At 51.5% G+C, this 19,708-nt stretch overlaps 2 protein-coding genes across 4 annotated transcripts in view; one reads left to right on the forward strand and one right to left on the reverse strand.

Moving 5' to 3' along the window:
- AATK (apoptosis associated tyrosine kinase) overlaps positions 1-19,708 on the reverse strand; it is a 175,954-nt gene that overhangs the window by 38,648 nt on the left and 117,598 nt on the right. The window lies entirely within an intron of this gene.
- RPTOR (regulatory associated protein of MTOR complex 1) overlaps positions 1-19,708 on the forward strand; it is a 99,179-nt gene that overhangs the window by 38,309 nt on the left and 41,162 nt on the right. For all 3 annotated transcript variants that reach the window (XM_068209880.1, XM_068209881.1, XM_068209882.1), the window contains exons 8-16: positions 1,353-1,453; positions 2,356-2,500; positions 8,856-8,931; positions 11,128-11,229; positions 14,503-14,586; positions 15,582-15,692; positions 17,467-17,541; positions 18,041-18,106; positions 18,687-18,878. In XM_068209880.1, the coding sequence (XP_068065981.1) occupies positions 1,353-1,453; positions 2,356-2,500; positions 8,856-8,931; positions 11,128-11,229; positions 14,503-14,586; positions 15,582-15,692; positions 17,467-17,541; positions 18,041-18,106; positions 18,687-18,878 (952 nt within the window). The remainder of the gene's footprint in view (positions 1-1,352; positions 1,454-2,355; positions 2,501-8,855; positions 8,932-11,127; positions 11,230-14,502; positions 14,587-15,581; positions 15,693-17,466; positions 17,542-18,040; positions 18,107-18,686; positions 18,879-19,708) is intronic.

The following is a 19,708-nucleotide window of genomic DNA, read 5'->3' on the forward strand; positions in this document are numbered from 1 at the left end:
ATTATCAAATGTCAGGGGCTGGAAATTGCTCATGTTTTAATGTCTGTTTATTATTTATAGTGGAACATGATAATTCATGGTTTGCCTTTGCACCTGGGCTTGGCAGCTTTCAGCCCCTCGGTTTTCTTGTGGAAATCTCAGTGGAAGATGTCAGAGGTGATTTCTGTGTCTCAGTGGGTGCTCCTGGCCCTGCTGTCAGGGCTGCTGTGCCTCAGAGCCCTGGGCACTGCTGGGGCTGTGGCCAGCAGGAGTTTCTCTTCTGCACTCACCCAGGTGGGCTGTGCTGCGGTGGCTCCTTTGTCCCCACTGTCACGGGGGCTCAGGCAGGGCAGGCACAGCCTGCTGTGAGTGCAGAGTGAGGCTGCTGCTCCCAGGGATGGTTTTCATGGCAACGCTGTGCTCACATCCTCGCTCTCTGCAGCGCAGCCTCCCAGCCTTTGTCTTCCTCAGAGTTTGCCCGGGTTTCCCAGCCTGGGCATGGCACACCTGGATCAGCCCTGGGGTTTGGAGCTGGGCACCTCTCTGAGCACAGGAGCTCTCTGGGTCCTGGCTGAGCAGCTCTGGCCAGGCCAGCAGGTTTCACAGAGAACCTTTGGGGCTGGAAGAGGGCTCTGAGCTGTGCCCGGTCCCCACCTTGTCCCCAGCCCAGAGCTCTGAGTGCCACCTCCAGGCCTTCCCTGGGCACCTCCAGGGATGGGCACTCCAAACCTCTCTGGGCAGCCCCTGGCAAGGTCTGGGCACCCCTTCCATGAAGAATTTCCTCCTGGAGACTAAAGCCTGCTGTGAAAGTTGCCATCACACGCTGCAAGGCGAGTGTCTGGCTTGCTGGGGAAGCTCAGCAAGGATCCCCTTGGTTCCCAGGGAAGCCCCCCTGGCTTGGGGAGCTGAGCTCTGCTGCAGAGGGTGTTGTGCAATGCAAATATTGACAGGGAATCCTCGCCAGAGCCTCTGTGGCCTCGTGTTCCCCGCACTCGGCTGCGGGGGATCCATTAGCAAACACTGCTTCAGAGATGTGTGCTTTTCCTCTGATACCCAGACAGACAGGAATTTTTCATAAGATGTTAATTTCTAGTTGCTTTAGAACTGTATTTATACATGGAAATGGTGCTGCTGCACGTGTCAGAGGAGTGAGTGGCCATGGAAAGGTTTCCTGTGTTAGTGCTGATACTTCTGATATTTAAAAACTTGTCACAGAAAGGCAGTTGGGTTAAATTAGGAATAAATCCACAGGATATCTTAGCAGGTTGCTGCACGTTTCTGAAACTTCCTCATCCTGTTGCTGATACTTTGTCCTGAGCAGAAAGGCAAAATAACAGGGGTCTTATTAAGGGTTTTCTTTCCCCCACTTGTAGGATTCCTGGGAGGCTGAATGACAGGAGAACTCCCCTGGGGGAGCTGAACTGGATCTTCACAGCCATCACAGACACCATTGCCTGGAACGTCCTGCCCAGAGGTGAGGCTGGGGCAGGGGGTTGGGGAGTCAGACCATGAGATGCTGAAATGAGGAGAAAATTAAACCCTGAAACTGGAAGAACAGATCAGGATGGAGCTGAAAGCTAGTTTATTTTTTATTTGTTCTTTCTTACCAGAGCATTGCAGAGACCTGATCATTAGAACCCAGAAAAGGTTTTTCTGTGCTAACACAATTGTCGTAGCTTGAATAATTCTCTTTCTTACTGTATTTGTACAGAGCAATCTGTTTTCTTCCAGCCTTGGTTAGTAGCATGAATAAAGGCTTTTTTCCCCCTCTTTGCTGGTAAGGCAGTTTTGTTTCCCATGAGTAACTTCATTCCTCATTTCTCTACCCCTGTTGTGCTCTGAATTGGTACTTCTGGAGCACAAGCAGCCAAATTTGTAAACAGTTCTCCAGCCCTGCTCTTCCTAATGCTCACATGGCATCGATTCTTCTCTGCCCTGTAGAAGAGAGCACATTTGCTATCTTTTAGGATTCATTTTGGCTTCTCATGAGCACATCACACTGCCAGTTAACAGATGGATAGTTCTTGATTAAACAGTACACAGAGGTCCTGTTCTTCCTCAGTAATTTTCCAAAACTTAGTCAGGATGAGCTGAAATGAGACACCAAAAGGGAGGTTTGATCCAGAAAAGGCAAAGAAGAGCCCAAGGTAGAAAGTGTTTAACTGCATTGAGGTAGAATGGAGCAGCCATGGTTTCTGAGGGAGCTCTGCAGGCAGAATTTCCCTTTCCTGGTTGTCATCACATCCCTGCAGAGCTGCTGGGGATTCCTCGTTACTGGAACAAAATGTTAACGTGGTTTTATGTCCTAACGCCTTTTTTACATGATAGCTGAGGTGCTGGAATGTGCCTGTGGTGACTCCTGCAATGTCTTGGCAGATCTTTTCCAGAAGCTCTTCCGGCAGGACCTGCTGGTGGCCAGCCTGTTCCGGAACTTTCTGCTGGCAGAGAGGATCATGAGGTCCTACAACTGCACCCCCGTGAGCAGCCCCCGGCTGCCCCCCACCTACATGCACGCCATGTGGTGAGTGCTGGGAGCCCCAGGGCTGCCACTGCTGGGAGTTCCCCGGGTCCCTGGAGGTGTCCCAGGGGCCTGGAGCACGCTGGGATGGTGGCGGGTGTCCCTGCCCGTGGTGGCGGTGGTGACGCTTTAGGGTCCCCTCCAGCCCGAGCCGTGCCATGCTTCCACTGGAACCTGTGCAGAGCTTCCCTGCTCCGGTCAGTGGGTCAGAATGGAACGGCTTGTGGCAGCCCAAAGCCCACCCAGCCCCAAAGCTGCTTCTGCTCTGGGCACTCTCCATTTTCCTGTGATTCTGTGGTGCAGGAGCTGCACTCCAGCCCTGGCACCTTGCACTCCAAACACCACAGAAATGGGTCACCTGCTGCCTTTGTCTTCCCAGGGCAAAGCTGCTCCCCTGGGATTGTGTGGGGTGGGGAAAGATCCTTAACTTGTGCTGCTGAAGTAGAAGAAATTCCTGCTGTAGAGTTCCTCTACTTTTACTGTTGATTTTAAGATGATTAATGGAAATGGAGGGGGAACAGTTATCAAAAAGCTCTTAAATGCAGCTCTGCCTATCAAACCAATGTCCCACGAACAGTTATAGTAAAAATAATAATAATAACAGTAACAACAAATTCTGGCTTTTATTTTCTTGCTCACTGTGATTAATAGAGCAGCACCAAATGGGGCCAAGTACAGAGGGGGGCAGTGACACTGAGGGACCTCCTGGGGGACAGAACAGAGCCTTGCCAAAGGCTGAGGGAGTGACAGCTAAAGGCAGCTGAGGGGGCTCAGCCTGCCTGCATTTCCAGGAGCTTCTTAATGGATTTGCTCCATAAAAATGTGGGGGAAGGTGAAGGTAGAGGGTGATGATGAATGAGGGTAGCACTGACAGCAGTGTCACCCTGATTTTTTAAGATTTTCTAAAGCCTTCTGAGTTTACATTCTTGTAGAAAACTTTCTCACATTTTCTGTAAATAACCTGTTGTTTTGCATTCCTTCATAGAGGTGGAGATATTTGATGTACTGGTAGTTTGTCCAGAGTCGTTGGAGAGGTGGCACGTTCACCCTCCAATCCACTGGCACCTTTTGAGAACTATAAATGATTGGAATCAGAAGAAATAAATTAGTCTGTTCATCGTGACCATAGCCGTGGTGCATCGTTTTTCCTTGTGTCCTCTGGTGACACAGCAGCACTGAGGAGCTCAGATTCTTAGAGCAGCCTGGGACAGTGGCAGCATCAGCTGAGCTTTAAGGTCCCTTCCAACCCAAACATTCCGTGATTCCATGGCGTGGTTTCTGCAGGCAACGGGGCCAGGCTGGCAGCAGGGAGCCCCAGGAGCCTTTGCAGGTGCAGGCAAACACTGAGGAGGCATTTGCTGGGTCCCACAAAGCTGCTTTAATTATTGAAAATCCTGGAGGAAACTGGGGAGCCTTTGGCTGAAGCTGTCAGCAGCTGAACATTCTGAGTGCTGGGACGTGCCAAACAGTGACCCTGAGTGCTTTGGATCAGCAGCTTCTGAGGAAAACTGCTCTGGGCATTTGTGAATGGGATGAGCAGCCAGGGCTGGGGCACTTGTAAGGGCAGAGCAGGAGAAGCCACCCGTGGTGACTCTGAGCTGCCGCTGGCCGTGGCAGGGCTGCAGCCATCAGCTGCAGTTTGCAAGTGCAGGAGGGTAGGACACGGTGTTGCAGGGGTTTCAAAATTAAACCAGTAAATTTCTGGAGTTATTTATGGCTTGCTTTTTTGCCAGCATATTAAAAATCTATATTTTCTGCTCCTTATAGGGACATAATTCATTTTTATTGCCAGCCTATTAAAAGCCTGTGTTTCTGGTTTCCTATGGGAATATGATTTGACTTGGAGTTGGTGTTGCCATCCCGGGGTTGAGCCACAGGAATGAAACTGGGAACTCCTGGATCCCACTTTTTACCTCTCTCAGACTCACATGGCAGCACAATGGGGTCTAGAAACACATTTTCTTTGCTCGTATTGTGGTTCTGGAGCAGAGTGGTGCTGGAAATTCCTTTGAGAAGCTGCAGGATGGTGCTGGAGACACCTTTGTGAAGCCCCTCAGAGCACAGCACCTTTGCTGCTGCTTTTTAGGATTTACCAGAAGAAATTCCATAAGAACAGCACAAAGAGCTCTTTTCCACGTGAATCCTAAACGCTGGTGAGGTAGAGAGCAAGGGAGCAGGGAATTGACACACTTTATTCAGTGCCCTCCAAAAAACTTGCAGTTTGCAGCAAATCCAGCAAAGGGGAAAATTCCACTTTTGTCCGAGGTGGCTCAGTGGTTATTAGGAACTTTTAGTAAGGACAGATTTAGAAACTAATTTAGGGCTCGTTTAAATATTTTCTAAAAATAATTACTTGTCTGTCACCTTTCACTCAGGAATTTCTAATGGATGCCTTTTCTGAAACCTGCAGACCCATTTTACAGTTTGGATGAGCTGGGTGATGAGATGAGGGCAGGGGAGTTGGCCTCAAGGTGCTGGAAAGGATGAACCTCCAGCCAGGGGGTTGTAGGGCTCCTGTGGAACCAAGGTCTGTGGCTCTGGCTGATGCAGCAGAGTTTTCTGATGGGTGTTTTATCCAGACTTCTCCCTGATTTTTGATGCCCAGGCAGTGTTTTGGGGAGCAAGTCTGGCTGCTGTGACAAGATCTGCATGTGGTGGGAGCAGCCCTGCAAACGGTCCCTCACCTCTGAGCATCAATTTCTACCTCCTGGATGATTCCCACTGCCCCTTCTGGGGCACAAAATCCACCTGGGCTCTGTCTCCTTTGCTTCCCCCATCTCTGCTGTGGAGACTTCCCCAGGTCACACTGGGCTGGCTCTGAGCTGGGATCTGGCACAGGTGTAACACAGGTGCTGAGGCTGCTGGAGGTAGGAGCTGCTCTGCCTTTTTTAAAACTTAACCTTTCAAGTTGGTGTTCTGGCCAGTTCATTTGGGAGATGACAGTATCCTTTTTAGCTGGAACTTGAGGAAAAGTGAGAATTTCCATTTTTTGAGGGGATATTTGACCCAGCAGCTGTCAGTCTCCTGCCTTCAGCGAGCAGGGCAATGTGCTTTGGAGTCAGGAGAACTGATCCCTGTGGCCGTGCCCCTTGGACAGGATCTGACAGGTTATTTCTGGTTTTCCTACTTCTATCGGCTTGCTGCGTTCTGCCTGCTCAGCCCCTTCCCCTGGGGCAGGGGCTGGCTGTGTCTGTGTGGTGTCTCTCTCTGCAGGGTCTTGGCTGCTGCAGGCAGTGCTCTAATGCAGGATTAATATTAACATTAATATTAATATCCATTGATTGGCTGTGCTGTTCAGCCACGAGTGGCTCTGTCTATTGTGCCTGAGCACAGAGCTCTGTCAGCACCTTGATCTCTGCTGTGATGGATTAGGGTTTGTGCATTACTGCTGGTGCCAGCTGCTTTTATTCACAGCCTCTGAAAAGACCTCATAATGTGTTTGGAAATATTTCCTAACACAGGTCATATATTAAACCCCAAGAGCCTTAATTATGCTTTGGAAGAGCTACAACCCATCCCTAATAGAAACACCATGGTGTGTTTGCAGGCCATGAAATTTGGGTTGAAAGGAGTCATAATGTACTGCAAATACAGGGAGCTGGAGATTGGGGCTGGAAACAAAACCATAATGCAGCAAGCCAATTCCAGGTGGAGCAGCAGGGGAGGGTGCAGGATGGATCAGGGCTGCCCAGCCATCCCTCAGGGAATGAGGCTCCTGGAGCTGCACCCAAACACTCGGGGGCTCTGCGAGAAGAAACTGATTGTTTGAAGAGGTATTTGGAGCTGTTTGAAGGATTAGATTAGTTCAGATTACGCTGTAACCAGATATTTTTTGTGTCTGTGTGTTAGTCTTACCATCTCCAAGTCCCATTATCGGACTAGGAGACTTTGCTGTGGGACAGAAATAGCAAAGCCTGTGCCCTAAGTTGTGGCTGGAGCAGGGGGATGTGCTGGGAGAAGAAAAGGATTTCAGACTTGTGCCAAATACTCATAGCAATAACTGGTTTTTAAAAATAGCTGTGTCTGAGCAGCTTCCCAGCTGTGCCCTAAAGCAGCTTAGGGAGGTGACAGGGTGGCTGCCACACAGGTGGGCTGGGGCTGGCACCTGGGGATGTGCTCACACAGGGCATGGCTGGCACTGGGCTGCCAGAACTAATGGGGAAAGTCTTGGCCAACAGACCCGAAGGGCTGGGAAGTATTTAATAGCTCCAGAAATGGGCTTCAGAAGGATGAGCTGCCCCAGGATTGAGAGGGGGGCTTCAGCCTCCCTCCAGCTGCTCCTCCAGGCAGGGACACTCCCGTTCCTGGTACCTGTGTGGTGCCAGGTAATACCCACCCCTCCCAGGGGAAAAGAGAGCATTAAAAAACGTCAAGAATACATTATTAAAAAAAAAAAAAAAGGATGGAGTTAAAAGCATTAGACATTGAGTCAGCCCCAGAAATCTGAGTGTAAGAAAATCAGCCTCCACGAGCTGCCAGCTAATGGGTACCCGTGGGTGCAGACAGACAGGCTCTAACTGGGCTGAGTTTCTGCTCTCTCAGTGTTTCTGGGGGTTTCCACTGCCTGGCAGTTTGTGGGTTTGGGCAATAAACCAGTCCCTGAGCAGGGCTGGGACTCTGCCTTCTGTTCTTTGCTTGATGTCCAAACTTTGCAGCCTCTCTGGGAAACAAAGAGGCAGCTGATGAGTTTGTGTTAAATTATTAAACATTCAGACAGTCCTGGTGTAGTGAAAGGGTGTTGGGCTGAGGTGCAGTTCCCTCCACAGACCATTCCTGTTGTGGTGCTACCTTGGCTTTGGGATAAGCAAAATCCCTTTTTTTAACTGAGTCAATCTTCCTGCTAAGGAGAGCTTTTAACTTTGTGCAATTAGTTCAAGGTAATATTAAAAAAATAATCCTCTTTAACACCTTCTTTCATAGCATAACTCAGTTGAAGCCCTGGGGTGTTTCACAGGGCTGTCACCCTGTGGGTACAGCACTGTGTCACCCTGTCAGGGTGGAGGGCCTGGAGTTACTGGAAGAGAGCAGTGAGGAGGGAGGAAAGAAAGATGCTGAGCCCTTTGTGTCCCAAATGCAGTGAAAACAAATCTTGCAGAGCACTTTGCAGACAGCAGTCTCTGCTGAGGAGGTGCACTGATCTCTGGCTTGGCTTTCATAAATCACTGGTGGCATGCAGCTCCTCCTGTCCTGGGTCCCTGCTGCTCCCGGATTTATCTCTTGTTTGTGTGATGGGATTTAGGCAGCACATCCACGGTGTGCCCACCTTTCCCATTCCCTTTGGGATATTAAAGCTGTCAATCACTGCTCCTCCTCCTCCCAGCCATCACTGTCACCAGCACTGTGACAGTGTTTTCCCTGCTCCTCCTCTCCCCACCCTCCAGGATTCCTTTCCCATTCATTTGTGGCTTGGTTTGAATTTGTAATTATTGTAACACGAGTTTAATGCCATTGTCTGTTCAGCCAGCACAGTGTGTTACACCTGTGTGTAACCTGTGTGTAACCCTGAGGCTCTGAGGAGGAACTGAGCTGTTCCAGTGGTTGGAAGTAGAGAAGTTTTACTTTGGTTGCTGGTGTCCCATTGGCTGGAGGGTTTGTGTTTTCCACAGACACAGCAGAAGCAGCATTTTGGGTGGTTTGGAAGGGCTGGAGAATCATTTCAGGGCTGCTCTGGAATGGTTGGAGAAGCACTTGAAAGTATTTGGCTTGAGCAGAGCCTCTTCCACAGCTGACATTAATCAACAGCCCTTGGTTGTGGAGAGCAGGAGGGTTGAGGTTTCTTGTTGGTGGTTTTTGTTTTGGAAGGCTGCAAAGGTTGGCAGAGGTTTGAATGGTTTGGGTGACGTTGGCCCCAGTGGTTTCCAACAGCCTGTCTTTAGAAGCGTCAAAAAGATTTCATTTTAATCTACTCAAATCTCTTTTAAAAATTTTGTTTGTTCTTTCTGATAACACTTAAACCCTTTGAGATCTGACCTCGCAGGGCTGCTTTGGGCATTTTTGTAGCAGTATTAGTGCTGCTTATCTCAAATTACAGTGAAGAGCTCAGCATCTTCTCTGTGTGCTGCTGCAGTGAGTGACCCTCAGAATCCTTTTGTGGGCAGCCAAAATCAGAGCAGTTATCTCTGGTCTCTGAACCATTCTCCTTCTGCATAGTAAAACATACCTCAAAGGCCCTGTGGGCTGACATTCTCCAGTGCTGCAGAAAATTCTTTAGGTGTTTTTCCCATTTCTCCCTGGAAACAGGGAATATCTAAGCCAGACAACACTGTCCACATTCCTGGATGGTCAGGATTTCAATTTCCCTTGCTGTTCTTTGTGGATAACTTGTAATGCCTTCTCTTCCCTCTCTCCCTTCCTGCAGGCAAGCCTGGGACCTTGCTGTTGACATTTGTCTCTCCCAGCTACCCACCATCATCGAGGAAGGAACTGCCTTCAGGGTGAGCTGGGGACTGTCCTGGCACGTGGGCCCAGCTCCATCCGTTCTCTGACACCCCAGTTCAGCTCACCACTTCTGCTGGTGCAGTTTGAGGGTTTATGTTTGGGAAAAACTGTAAATGGCTGGCCCAGGGTGCCCAGAGAAGCTGTGGCTGTCCCTGGATCCCTGGAGGTTAGAGCAGCCTGGGACAGTGGAAGGTGTCCCTACCCCTGGCAGGGGTGGCACTGGATGGGCTTTAAGGTCCCTCCCAAGCCAAACCAATCTGGAATTCTGTGATTCTCCCTTAGAGGAACAGACAAAAATCAAGTTTAAGCTCTTCCCTGCTGCATGATCCAGCCCCCAGGTGGGGGTGAGCAGGAAGCTCCTGGCAGTAGAAGCAGTGTCTGAGAACTCAGAACTTCCACAGCGCTCAAACTTGACCAGGTGCTGTTACCCAAAAGGGCCCAACATGCCGCACAGTTTTTTGAAATTAAAGGCCTAAATGTGAAAATTATCTCTTATTAGAGTTCTTTTCAAATGTAAAATAGAGTTTGAGGGTGTGTCCAGAGAGTTCTCTTAAGTTCAGTGTTGTTAACAGGAGTCGCTGGGGTTTTTCTGCTTTATTTAGTCTCAGAGAGCAGAAAAGTAACATTTTTAATATTATATTCAGTTTAAATTCCTTTATTCAGAATGGATTTTCTTGATATTCCTTTGACATTTCATGAAGTGAAACCTTTAAATAATAATTACTGTACAAGCTCAGGTCCCTGTCCCACCCTGATGTCTCTCTAATTTTCAGCAGCATTCTTGCAGTTTATTTATATTAACTTCCCAAACTTCCCAAGGTTTTCTGGCTGTAATTGCAGGTTGTCTCCAAAGCCCTGAGTGCAGGAGGAGATCTGTGGGCTCTTGCCAGGCTGGGGGTTGATCAGGATGCCCTGAGGCCTTTATCCTCCCACCCCTTGCTTTCCTCACTCTGTGCTCTGCTTTAGAACGTAAAAAATACTACTTCTCTTCTCCTGGCTTACGTTCATATTTATTTTCAGTCTCTAACAATGTCACTGGAGGCTTTTTTATTAGTGTTAACCCTCAGCTGGGCATTCTCTGTCAAGTGAGCTGAAATTCAGGAGATTTCTGAGTGTTTTGGGGTGGGAAGAGGCACAGACTTGCTGGGGATCAGACAGGAGGTCAGTGAAGAAGAGTGGCCATTCTCAGCTGGAGATCGATTCAGGCTGGGCTGGGAACAATTTACAGGCTGGTTTTCAAGCCTGACAAATGTGGTTTATTGTGGATTTGGGCTGGAATGGAGGCAGCTTGAGCCTCAGTGTGCACCTGGGGCTGGGAGCCAGAGTGCAGGCAGATCCCAGCCTGGCTGGGGGTTGGCTGGTGCTGGCCAGGGAGCAGGGAAGGGACAGTCCCTGTGGTCACTGTGGCCACTGTCAGCCTGGCAGGGCTGGGGAGCACCCGGGTGAGGCACAGGGACCTGCTGGGGGCTGGCAGTGCTGCCTGCCCTGGGCACAGCCCTGGGCACAGCCTCGGGGCTGGGGTGTCTGAGCAGCACATCACAAACCTCTCCTGGCTGTTCCCAGGGTGTTCTTGCCTGCTCAGACCTGGAAAACACAACAATCTGGTGGAGGAGGGCCTGGGGGCTCCCAGTGCTCCTACAGGGATGGGTGTGGGCTGGGTTTCTCTCCCTCCTCCATCCCTTCCCTCCCTCCTTCCCCACTGATTTCTGTTTCTCTGTGGATTCCTACCTGGAAGCCACTGTGTGCTTTGGTCAGTGCATTCTCACCCCGAGTTTGCACCGTGTCCTCAGGGTGAGGGATGGCACGAGGGATTCACTTTCATTGCACCTGGGTTGTGTCTCTGTGGACAGGGCAGAGGCAGCTCCAAGTGCTGCTGCAGGAGTGAAACGGCCTCTGCAGAGCTGATAAATCCACTGCTGCTCCATCTGCTGCTCTGGGGAGAGCAGCCACGCTTCCCTAAGACATTCTGTGCTCACTTTTCCTCTTTACTGCTCTTTCCTTCTTTTCTTCCCAACACATTTAAAGGGACGTGTGTCTGCTCAGTCTTTGGGAAGTTTTTGTGCATGTAGAAAACCCCAAGCAAACATGTATCACTTGCAAACCACAGCTTCAGGAAACAGTGAGGTGTCAGAACTCCTGCCTTCACTCCTTGGTGTTTAACCCATGCCTGCACTCCCACTTTGCTCCCCCAGCACAGCCCCTTCTTTGCCGAGCAGCTCACAGCCTTCCAGGTGTGGCTGACCATGGGCGTGGAGAACCGCAACCCCCCGGAGCAGCTGCCCATCGTCCTGCAGGTCAGTGCTGGGGCTGGGGGGGTCCCTGTCCCTGCCAGGGGGGTCCCTGCCCCTGCCAGGGGTGTCCCTGCCTATCCCTGCCCATGCCAGGGGTGTCCCTGCCTATCCCTGCCGGTCCCAGGGGTGTCCCTGCCTCTCCCTGTCCCTGCCAGGGGTGTCCCTGCCTCTCCCTGTCCCTGCCAGGGGTGTCCCTGCCTATCCCTGCCCATCCCAGGGGTGTCCCTGCCTATCCCTGCCCGTGCCAGGGGTGTCCCTGCCTATCCCTGCCCATCCCAGGGGTGTCCCTGCCTATCCCTGCCCATGCCAGGGGTGTCCCTGCCTATCCCTGCCCGTGCCAGGGGTGTCCCTGCCTATCCCTGCCCGTGCCAGGGGTGTCCCTGCCTCTCCCTGCCCATCCCAGGGGTGTCCCTGCCTATCCCTGCCCCTGCCAGGGGTGTCCCTGCCTCTCCCTGCCCATCCCAGGGGTATCCCTGCCTCTCCCTGCCCATCCCAGGGGTGTCCCTGCCTCTCCCTGCCCATCCCAGGGGTATCCCTGCCTGTCCCTGCCCCTGCCTGGGGTGTCCATGTCTCTCCTGCCCTCTCAGCCTCGAGCTGCCACCCCGATGGCCTTTGGGAACATAAATACTAGGGGCTTCTCCAGGATAAATGAGAGCTGGTTGTGTGTTCACCAGACCCACGTGGATGAACCCAGAGTGATTTTCCTGCCCCATCCCGTGGCTCTGGTCCTTGTCTGGCTCTGCTGCCTCTCTGAGAGCAGCACATCTTCATTGTCCCTCCTCTGGCATCTCCTCTGTGTCCCAGCTCTGTCAGGCAGAGACTTTTATCTTCCCATTTTCAGAAAGTGGAAGTTACTGCAGCATAAATCGTTTGGAAATGTCTTTTATCCGTCTGGTACAGCCTGGGAAGTGCTCCCTTTAATGTGGGGCTGAAGTTTTGCTGCAGGAACTCCCAGCCAGGTCTCTGCAGACCTGCAGGGTGGGGGGCTCTGCAGGCACTGCTCAGACGAGGCAGAGGCCTCGTGTTGGAAGGAGAGGAAATCCAGGGGAAGCAGAACTTGGTGTTTCAGGCAGTGTTCCATGGCAGGGCCAGGATTGCAGCTGTCATCTGGAGCCTGCTCTGGCCTTCCCTCCCCTGCGGTTAGTGCTGACAGAAATACAAACCCCAGCCCAGGGACCTGTGGGCAGCACATTTTAAAGCCTTTCTTTTAAAGGAATGTCTCTTGTACAGGGATCTGTGAGGAGACTCCCCTTCCCTGTCAGCTGGGTGTGTGACTGACAGCACCATCCATCTCTGCAAGACCAGATTTTAATTTCCTGAGTCTCCCAAGCCTTGAGAGATGAGGTTGATAAGCAGATGTGTGGTTTGTCTCTGTCACTGCCATGGAAGCAGGCAGGATTTTGCTCCAGCTCCAACTTTGCTGCTTTCCAGTGGATTGTTTGGCACCAGCAGGCTCTGCAGGAGCGTGACTGCAGTGGAACTGAGAGGTCACCTGGCAAAGGAACCTGTGTTCCTGCCTTCCTGCCTGGAGCAAATCCGAGCCGGGACAGCGTAATTGTTGTTATAATTATAGCATATTAATTGTACAGTGGAATAAGATGGGTTGGTAACAGGTCCGAGCATCCTGAGAATCCAAGCCCAGCTGATCCAGGGCAGGAAGGGAGGGAGTTTCAGACCCTGTCTGGTCTGTTTTCAGACCCCAGGGAGAGAAGCCATCAGAGAGCAGCAGCACACACAGCCTGGCCAGCCTTGAGCCCTGTGAGATCCACTCTGTGGATCTCCTGTGTACAGATCACTGCAGGCCCTGACTTCATCCTGCCTTTGTGAGGAGCTGCCTGCTAAAATATGGACTGTGACATGTCAATGATCCCCCTGTGTCCTGGCTCATCCCTAATTTGCATGTGTGGATGTAATTAAGTGCCCATTTTCTGCCTGGGAATGGTGAGGGATGCAGCCGGTGACGCAGGGCTGCGTGCATGGGGTGGCACACAAGCACCTCCATCATTCCAGCAGAAGGAGTAATGGAATAAAGGAATAAAAGAACTGCCCCCCATCCTCACCCCAGGCTCTGGAATGTGTATCAGCCTGGGCCCAGGGTGTTGTGCAGATCCACTGGGGAGCTGGGAATGGGAAATCCTGCAAGACCGAGGGCTTTGTTTGGGGTGGACAATGGCAAACCAGAGCTTTCCCAGTCAGACACAGAGTGCTCTGGGGGAATGTGCCGTGGGAGGGCAAAGTGTGGAGCTGGGGGTTCATCTTCATCCAGACAGCTTTTCCAATTAGTTCCCTTTCTTGACAGAGTTTGGAGTTTCTTGGTTTCTCTGCAGGCTGGAGGGTCCCAGCTGTGCCACGTCTGTGCCTCCTGCCCCTGCCAGCTCCTGCTGCTGCCCCAGCCCTGCTCCAGCCTCACCTGCCCTGCTCTCTGCTCCTGCTGTAATCCCAAACAGCTGCCCCTGTTACTCCTGGGCTGGTTGATGGAATTGGCTGGTGCCAACTAGGGCAGGATGACCAAAATCCTTTCTCTTATGACTGTTCTGAGAGCTGAGCTCTGATATTCAGAGTGAACCCATAGCAGTAGTTCTCACATCCCCCTGCTTTCTTCTGGACCTTTCCTGCACCACCTCAGTATCCAGTACCAGTCATCCAGAGTGTGAGACCTGAGCCAAGTAATTTAGTTATTCTTCAATATTAAACATGAAAAACAATCTAATTTCAATATGCAGCATGCAAACACACTGAGGAGGGGATGGAATTGGGGAGGTAAATCAAGGAGTCTCTTTCCCCAAGATCCATGCTGAGGGATGTTCCTCAATTTAAACTGAGGATTAAACGTTGCATTCCAATATCTTACATCTGTTAAGGAGATTAAGAACTGCAAGTCTATCTGTTAATATTTCACACCAGGCTAGGTATAAGCCAGTAAAGCACCACCTCATTAGCGTTGTCAGACTCCATTTTAATGAGATTTTTATTAACGACCAACATGACCTTTTGCTCCCTCTTAAGTCTCTGCTATTGATTTGCCAAGGAAAGCAAAGCCTCTTCCTGTGCTCCTGAGCTGCTGGGAGCAGTGGGAGGCTGGGCTGGCGCTGTCCTTTGGGTCCTGCTGCAGGAAGCACTGCCAGCTGGGCTGGGAAAGGCAGCTGGGATCCCTGGGGATTGCTCCACAAAGAGCATTCCCGGCTGCCAGGGTTTGGCAGTGCCCTGCAGGCGCAGGAGGAGTGTTCCCTGGCCAGTAACCCCAGTAACCCCAAACCCGGTCCCTCTGCCCCGCAGGTGCTGCTGAGCCAGGTGCACCGGCTGCGAGCGCTGGATCTGCTGGGGAGGTTCCTGGACCTGGGGCCCTGGGCTGTCAGTCTGGTGCGTGGGGGGCTGCACATGGGCTCCAACCCTCCCTCCTGCCTCAGCAGGGCTGGTGAATGCAGCTGGTGGTGGAGGGGAGGGAGCTGGGGAGGATCAGCCACAGAGCTGACAGGTGGCCGGGGTGGTGTGCTCGTGAGAGCGGGGTCACACGGGTTTGTGTTCATCACATCCATCCCCCTGTCCCTTCCCAGCACACCAAAGGGAGTTCCTTGCCAATAGTTAAGTGCGAAATAACGCAAGGGACAAACCAGGAGGAAATATCTGGGGCAGGTAAGAAGGTTTGTCATAGAAAATAAATAGCCCAAAAAAAGCATATGCGTTTGTTATGTGTTCTTTGAGCTTACTGGTTGCATCATTTTCTTCTCCTCCTTTATCTGTTTGGTGTCTGGATTTTACAAGCTCTTCTGAGCAGGCAGCAGCTGCATTCTGCAGTTTGGAAAGTGGCAGCACAGTGTGGAGCATAAATAAGAATTAAACAGAGGAGCAGTTTAAAGCACTCCTGTAAATGGAGCTGTTTGATGATAAAAGTGATGAAGATGAAGCACCAGCTGGTCATGGAGCAGCTCAGTGATGGGACTTTGTAGTGGTTTGCTTTACCTCCTCCTGGAGAGACCTGTTAATTTCCAGTGGGAAGGCTGGAATTCCTGAACTTTGTGATTTGTTTAGCTGGGAGAGCCAACTGAGCTGAGGGAAGTGAGGATCTGGAGCATAAAACAGCCCAGGCTGTAAGGAGAGGAAGCTGGTGCTGGATTAACTCAGGGTCTCCATGGACCAAATGAGTCTGGAAATACCTGGTGCCATTCAAGATTAAAATAACAACAGACAAACACGGGGATCCCCTCTTTACTGGAAACACGGGAAAATATTTCCTACCAGATTTCTCAGCTGTGTCTGTAAAAATGCTGCATCCTGGGCCCTGCTGGGGGGCTCAGCTGCCACGGGGGGTTTGCTGACAGGGTTTTACTGACAAGGATTTGTTCTTTCCCTGCCAGGCCCTCTCTGTTGGCATTTTCCCCTATGTACTGAAGCTCCTGCAGAGCTCAGCCCGTGAGCTGAGACCTCTCCTTGTGTTCATCTGGGCCAAGATCCTGGCAGTGGACAGTGTGAGTATTCCTGCCCCAGCAGGGCACTGCCTCAGCCAGAGCTCTGCTTGCTGGGCTTTCAAATAAATAATGAAGCTGGTAAGTAATTGCAGATAAATTTGTAAAGTCGTATCTCTGACTCAGTGGTTTGTGGGTGCAATTAGTTGAGCACTGTAAAATTATTAGGAGAGGTGCACACATTAATTCAGGCACAATTGCAAGTCCATGTAGAATGTCTGAACTGCTGTGGATGTTGGATCTTTCCTCTTTGGGGGTTATTTTTGTGTCTCTCCTGCTACTGGAGCATAGCACTGAATTCATGAAGGTTTTCCTGCTGTTGATCCAACATTGTCAGGTTTAGTTTTATAACAATATTTTCATTAACATCCTAAGAGGATTTGGGAAAGAAAAGAAAATGAAAACTATTCATCTTGGAGCTCCTCTGGAAAAGCTCATTTGTGGTGCACCCGAGGTTGGTGCCTCAGCCCCAGGCGTGTGCCAGGGGCTTAGGTGTGATTCCCATGTGGTGTCGTGCCCCTCACACCTTCCCTCCCATGCTCTGGCATTGCCTCACTTGTTTGCAGCCTGAGCTTTACAGCAAAACACTCCAAAAAAAACCTCTCAAATGGTGGGTTTGGGTTTCTTTGTGCTGTTTCACTCACTCATTCCACCAGCACATGGTGGGAGTGGGAGGGGAGGAGGGGGAAGTGCTGTGGACGCTGCTGAGGGAGGGCACAGGCAGCAGCTCCTTGCAACAGAATGTTTTCTGTTAGTCTGAACCGGCACACCAAGCCTGCAGCCTGGCTGGGTCACGCTGTGTTCCTGCTCCCAGAGGAGCTGTTTATTCCCTGAGGAGGAGGAGGAGGTGTCAGTGCTGCTGGGTTCCCGTGGGTTCCCAGCAGGGAGGGGTTCAGGTGGGGCTCTGTGGCCCTCCCTCCCTCCTGAGCCCCAGGAGCTGGGCAGCAGAGGCAGAGCAGCAGCGTGGCCTGGGCAGGCTCCCCGTGCTGCTGTCCAGGGGCTGGTCCTGTGTGGGGAACACGAAGTGCAGACACTGGAAGGCTCTGAGAGGAGCCTGGGGCCAGCAGGAGTCAGGGAAGCCTCTCTCCTGTAGCTGCAGCCTGGCAGCAATCCAGGCCCTCTGCTCCTGGCTCTGCCAAAACCAGCAGCTTCACTCTCTTCAGCACTAAAATATTCCCTTGCATCTCTGCCTTGCCATCCCCCCATCCCTTTCAGCAGCTAGTTCCCTCCTTCACCTTCTCCTCCTGATGAAAAATGCATGATCCTGTCCCGTGCCACAGGGAGCTGATGCCAAGTCAGGGTTTCCTCCCTTCTATTTTCACTTTCTCCACGTGGATCCTCTCGGAGTGACCCCAGAACGTCAGCCTGGAGCCTGAGCTGGTGTCACAGCAGAGCCCTGAGCTCCCCACTGAGCCCAGCCCAGGAGCCTGTCCTGAGCTCCCCTGGGGCTGCTCTGCAGCCTGGGCTGGCTCTAGTAGGAGACAGAAATTACTGGGGAGGTTGAAGGTGGCACAGAGGTGGCTCCTCCGACTCTTCCCCACAGCAGGAGCTCACATTTCCTGCTGTTTGTGGCACTGTGGGAGTGGCAGACGCTTCCCTGCCCTGGCCCTTGGGGCTGTCTGGTTGCAGCCCCCAGGAAGGGCTTGAGCTTTATTTGGCTTCTCAAATGAGAGCAAGGTGGGAGAAAAATGGTTAAGAAATGAAAGGTTTCTGTGTCATTGGAGGGACAAATGTGTGTCCTGTGGTTCTCACTGTGGCTTTCTTGTCTCTTTTTCAGTCGTGCCAGGCTGACCTGGTGAAGGACAATGGGCACAAGTATTTCCTCTCAGTCCTGGCAGATCCTTACATGCCAGTAAGGACAAGTCACATTTATTCCGACTCTTTAGCATTTGCTTGCCTTGTTTTAGCTGGTGTGCTGCTGTTGGCTGCCTCCCCCTGCGGTGGCACCCAGTGCTGTGCTGGGCAGAGCCACTGCTGAGCTGTGAGACACAGCAGCCACACAGCCAAGGCTTTACAAACTCCTCTGGGGTTCTGAAAGCAGTCTCTGAGGGTGGGAGCTGGGGCTCCAGGATGGCTGCTGGAGCAGGGAATTGCCCCACAGCTCTGGCAATTCCCTCTGCAGCAGCTGGGTTCCCGTAAGGGTGTTTGGGGGTCTCCCCAGAGCTGGTTGGGAGCATGCTGGGGAAGTGTCTGGGGTGTAACAGGGCTGGTGCCAAGAATGGGGAAAGCAAGCTGGAATTTTCTCATTCTTTCACCATGGCACAACTGCTCTGGGGATGCACCTGTTCCAGGGTGGGCTGTGGCTGTTCCCAGCCCTGCTCCCAGGTAACCTCAGTCTGTGTTGTTTTCAGGCTGAGCATAGGACGATGACAGCGTTCATCCTGGCTGTGATTGTCAACAACTACAACACTGGGCAGGTGAGTCCCAGCAGCCCTTTCCCTTCATCCTCTCCACCTCTCTCTGCCTCGTGCCTTTGCTTTGGTGAAAGTGCCCTGGCTTGCACTAAGCCCAAACATGAGCTTGGAAACAGAACTGGGGTGTTGGCTTTTGTTACTTCTGTGTGGATCAAGAGAAGAATTGGCCTGGAGATGTGACAGACATTCTGTACCCAGCACCTGGCAGTGGGAGACAGGGACAAGGGTCCCTTCACAGCCACTGGCACAGAAAGAGTTCCTGGTGCTGTCCAGTGGGAGCCTGGTGGCTGGGAATGGTCTGTGGATTGAGCCGTAAACCCTGGGGCTCTGACAGGTGCAAGGAATGTTTCCAAAGAGGGAAGACCAAGCTTTATCCATTACAGAAAGCATTTTAATGCTCAACTATTTAATCAACTCTAGCTGCCTTTCCCTTCATGCTGCTGGTATTCTGTGACAAAATCAGTCTGGAACCACTGAACGGTTATTTTCTCTTGGCTTCCTGACTCCTTCAGAAATAGTCTCCTTCTGTGGGGATGAGGTGGGAAGCTGTCATCCCAAACAAAAGGCTTGGTTTGTGTTGCAGGAAGCCTGCCTGCAGGGGAACCTGATAGCGATCTGCCTGGAGCAGCTGAACGATCCCCACCCTCTCCTCAGGCAGTGGGTGGCCATTTGTCTGGGAAGGATCTGGCAGAACTTCGACTCAGCCAGGTGGTGTGGAGTGAGAGACAGCGCCCATGAGAAGCTCTACAGCCTCCTCTCAGATCCAATCCCAGAGGTAAAACTCCAGCTCTTTCCGTGAACGCCACTCGAATGGGCAGGAGGACTGAGGTTCCTGCAGAGCAGGGCCTTCTAGAGCTTTGTGTTTGTGTCTGCTTCAGAGAAAAATCTTGCTGCTGTTTCTTCAAGGTGATGCAAATTAAACAAACCCTACGAGAGGAGCTTCCAAAGAAATGCAGAGGGAGTTCATAGAGCCCCAAACCCCTGGGACCTGGGCACTGCAGTGCCACGGTTTTTGCTTCCTTGCTTATCAGAAGCTGTTAAAAATGTGCTCCCAAAACTCACTGTGTTTTGTAAAAAACAAAGTCTAGTCTTTTTGTCTCTAGTCTTTTTGTCCAAGTATGAAAACTCTTCTCCTGCTCATTGTGAAAACGCATCTTTAATTGGCTGTGGTTTACCTTTGTGACACTCCCAGGAGAGGAGGGATTGTGCAGGGCCTGGCAGTGACTGACAGAGCCCATCAGACCCAGCACACACCCTGGGAGAAGGGAGCTGAGATAAAGAGCTCTGATAACGTGCAGAGATTAGAGATGAGATCCCCCTCCACACCCACACCAGTCTCTGTCCTGCATCCTCCTCTTGTTGTCCCTGGCCCCATCCTCCCCACTTTTTGAGGAGTGTTTCTGCAGAGGTGGGGTGGCTTTCCAAAGTTTTTCTTGATCTTTCTCCTTTTTTCCATCATCTTTACCTTTCCATAAGCCTGGAGACTGTAGTCAGCACTCCTGTAAAAGATCCACATCCCAACAGCAGCTGTGTGTACCCTATTCCTGTTAATTAATATTCAAGGCAACACCAACTGGAAGAGTCACCCATGGGAAGGTCACTGAG

The sequence above is a fragment of the Anomalospiza imberbis genome, chromosome 19, assembly GCF_031753505.1.
Source record: "Anomalospiza imberbis isolate Cuckoo-Finch-1a 21T00152 chromosome 19, ASM3175350v1, whole genome shotgun sequence".
Classification (NCBI taxonomy): Eukaryota; Metazoa; Chordata; class Aves; order Passeriformes; family Viduidae; genus Anomalospiza; species Anomalospiza imberbis.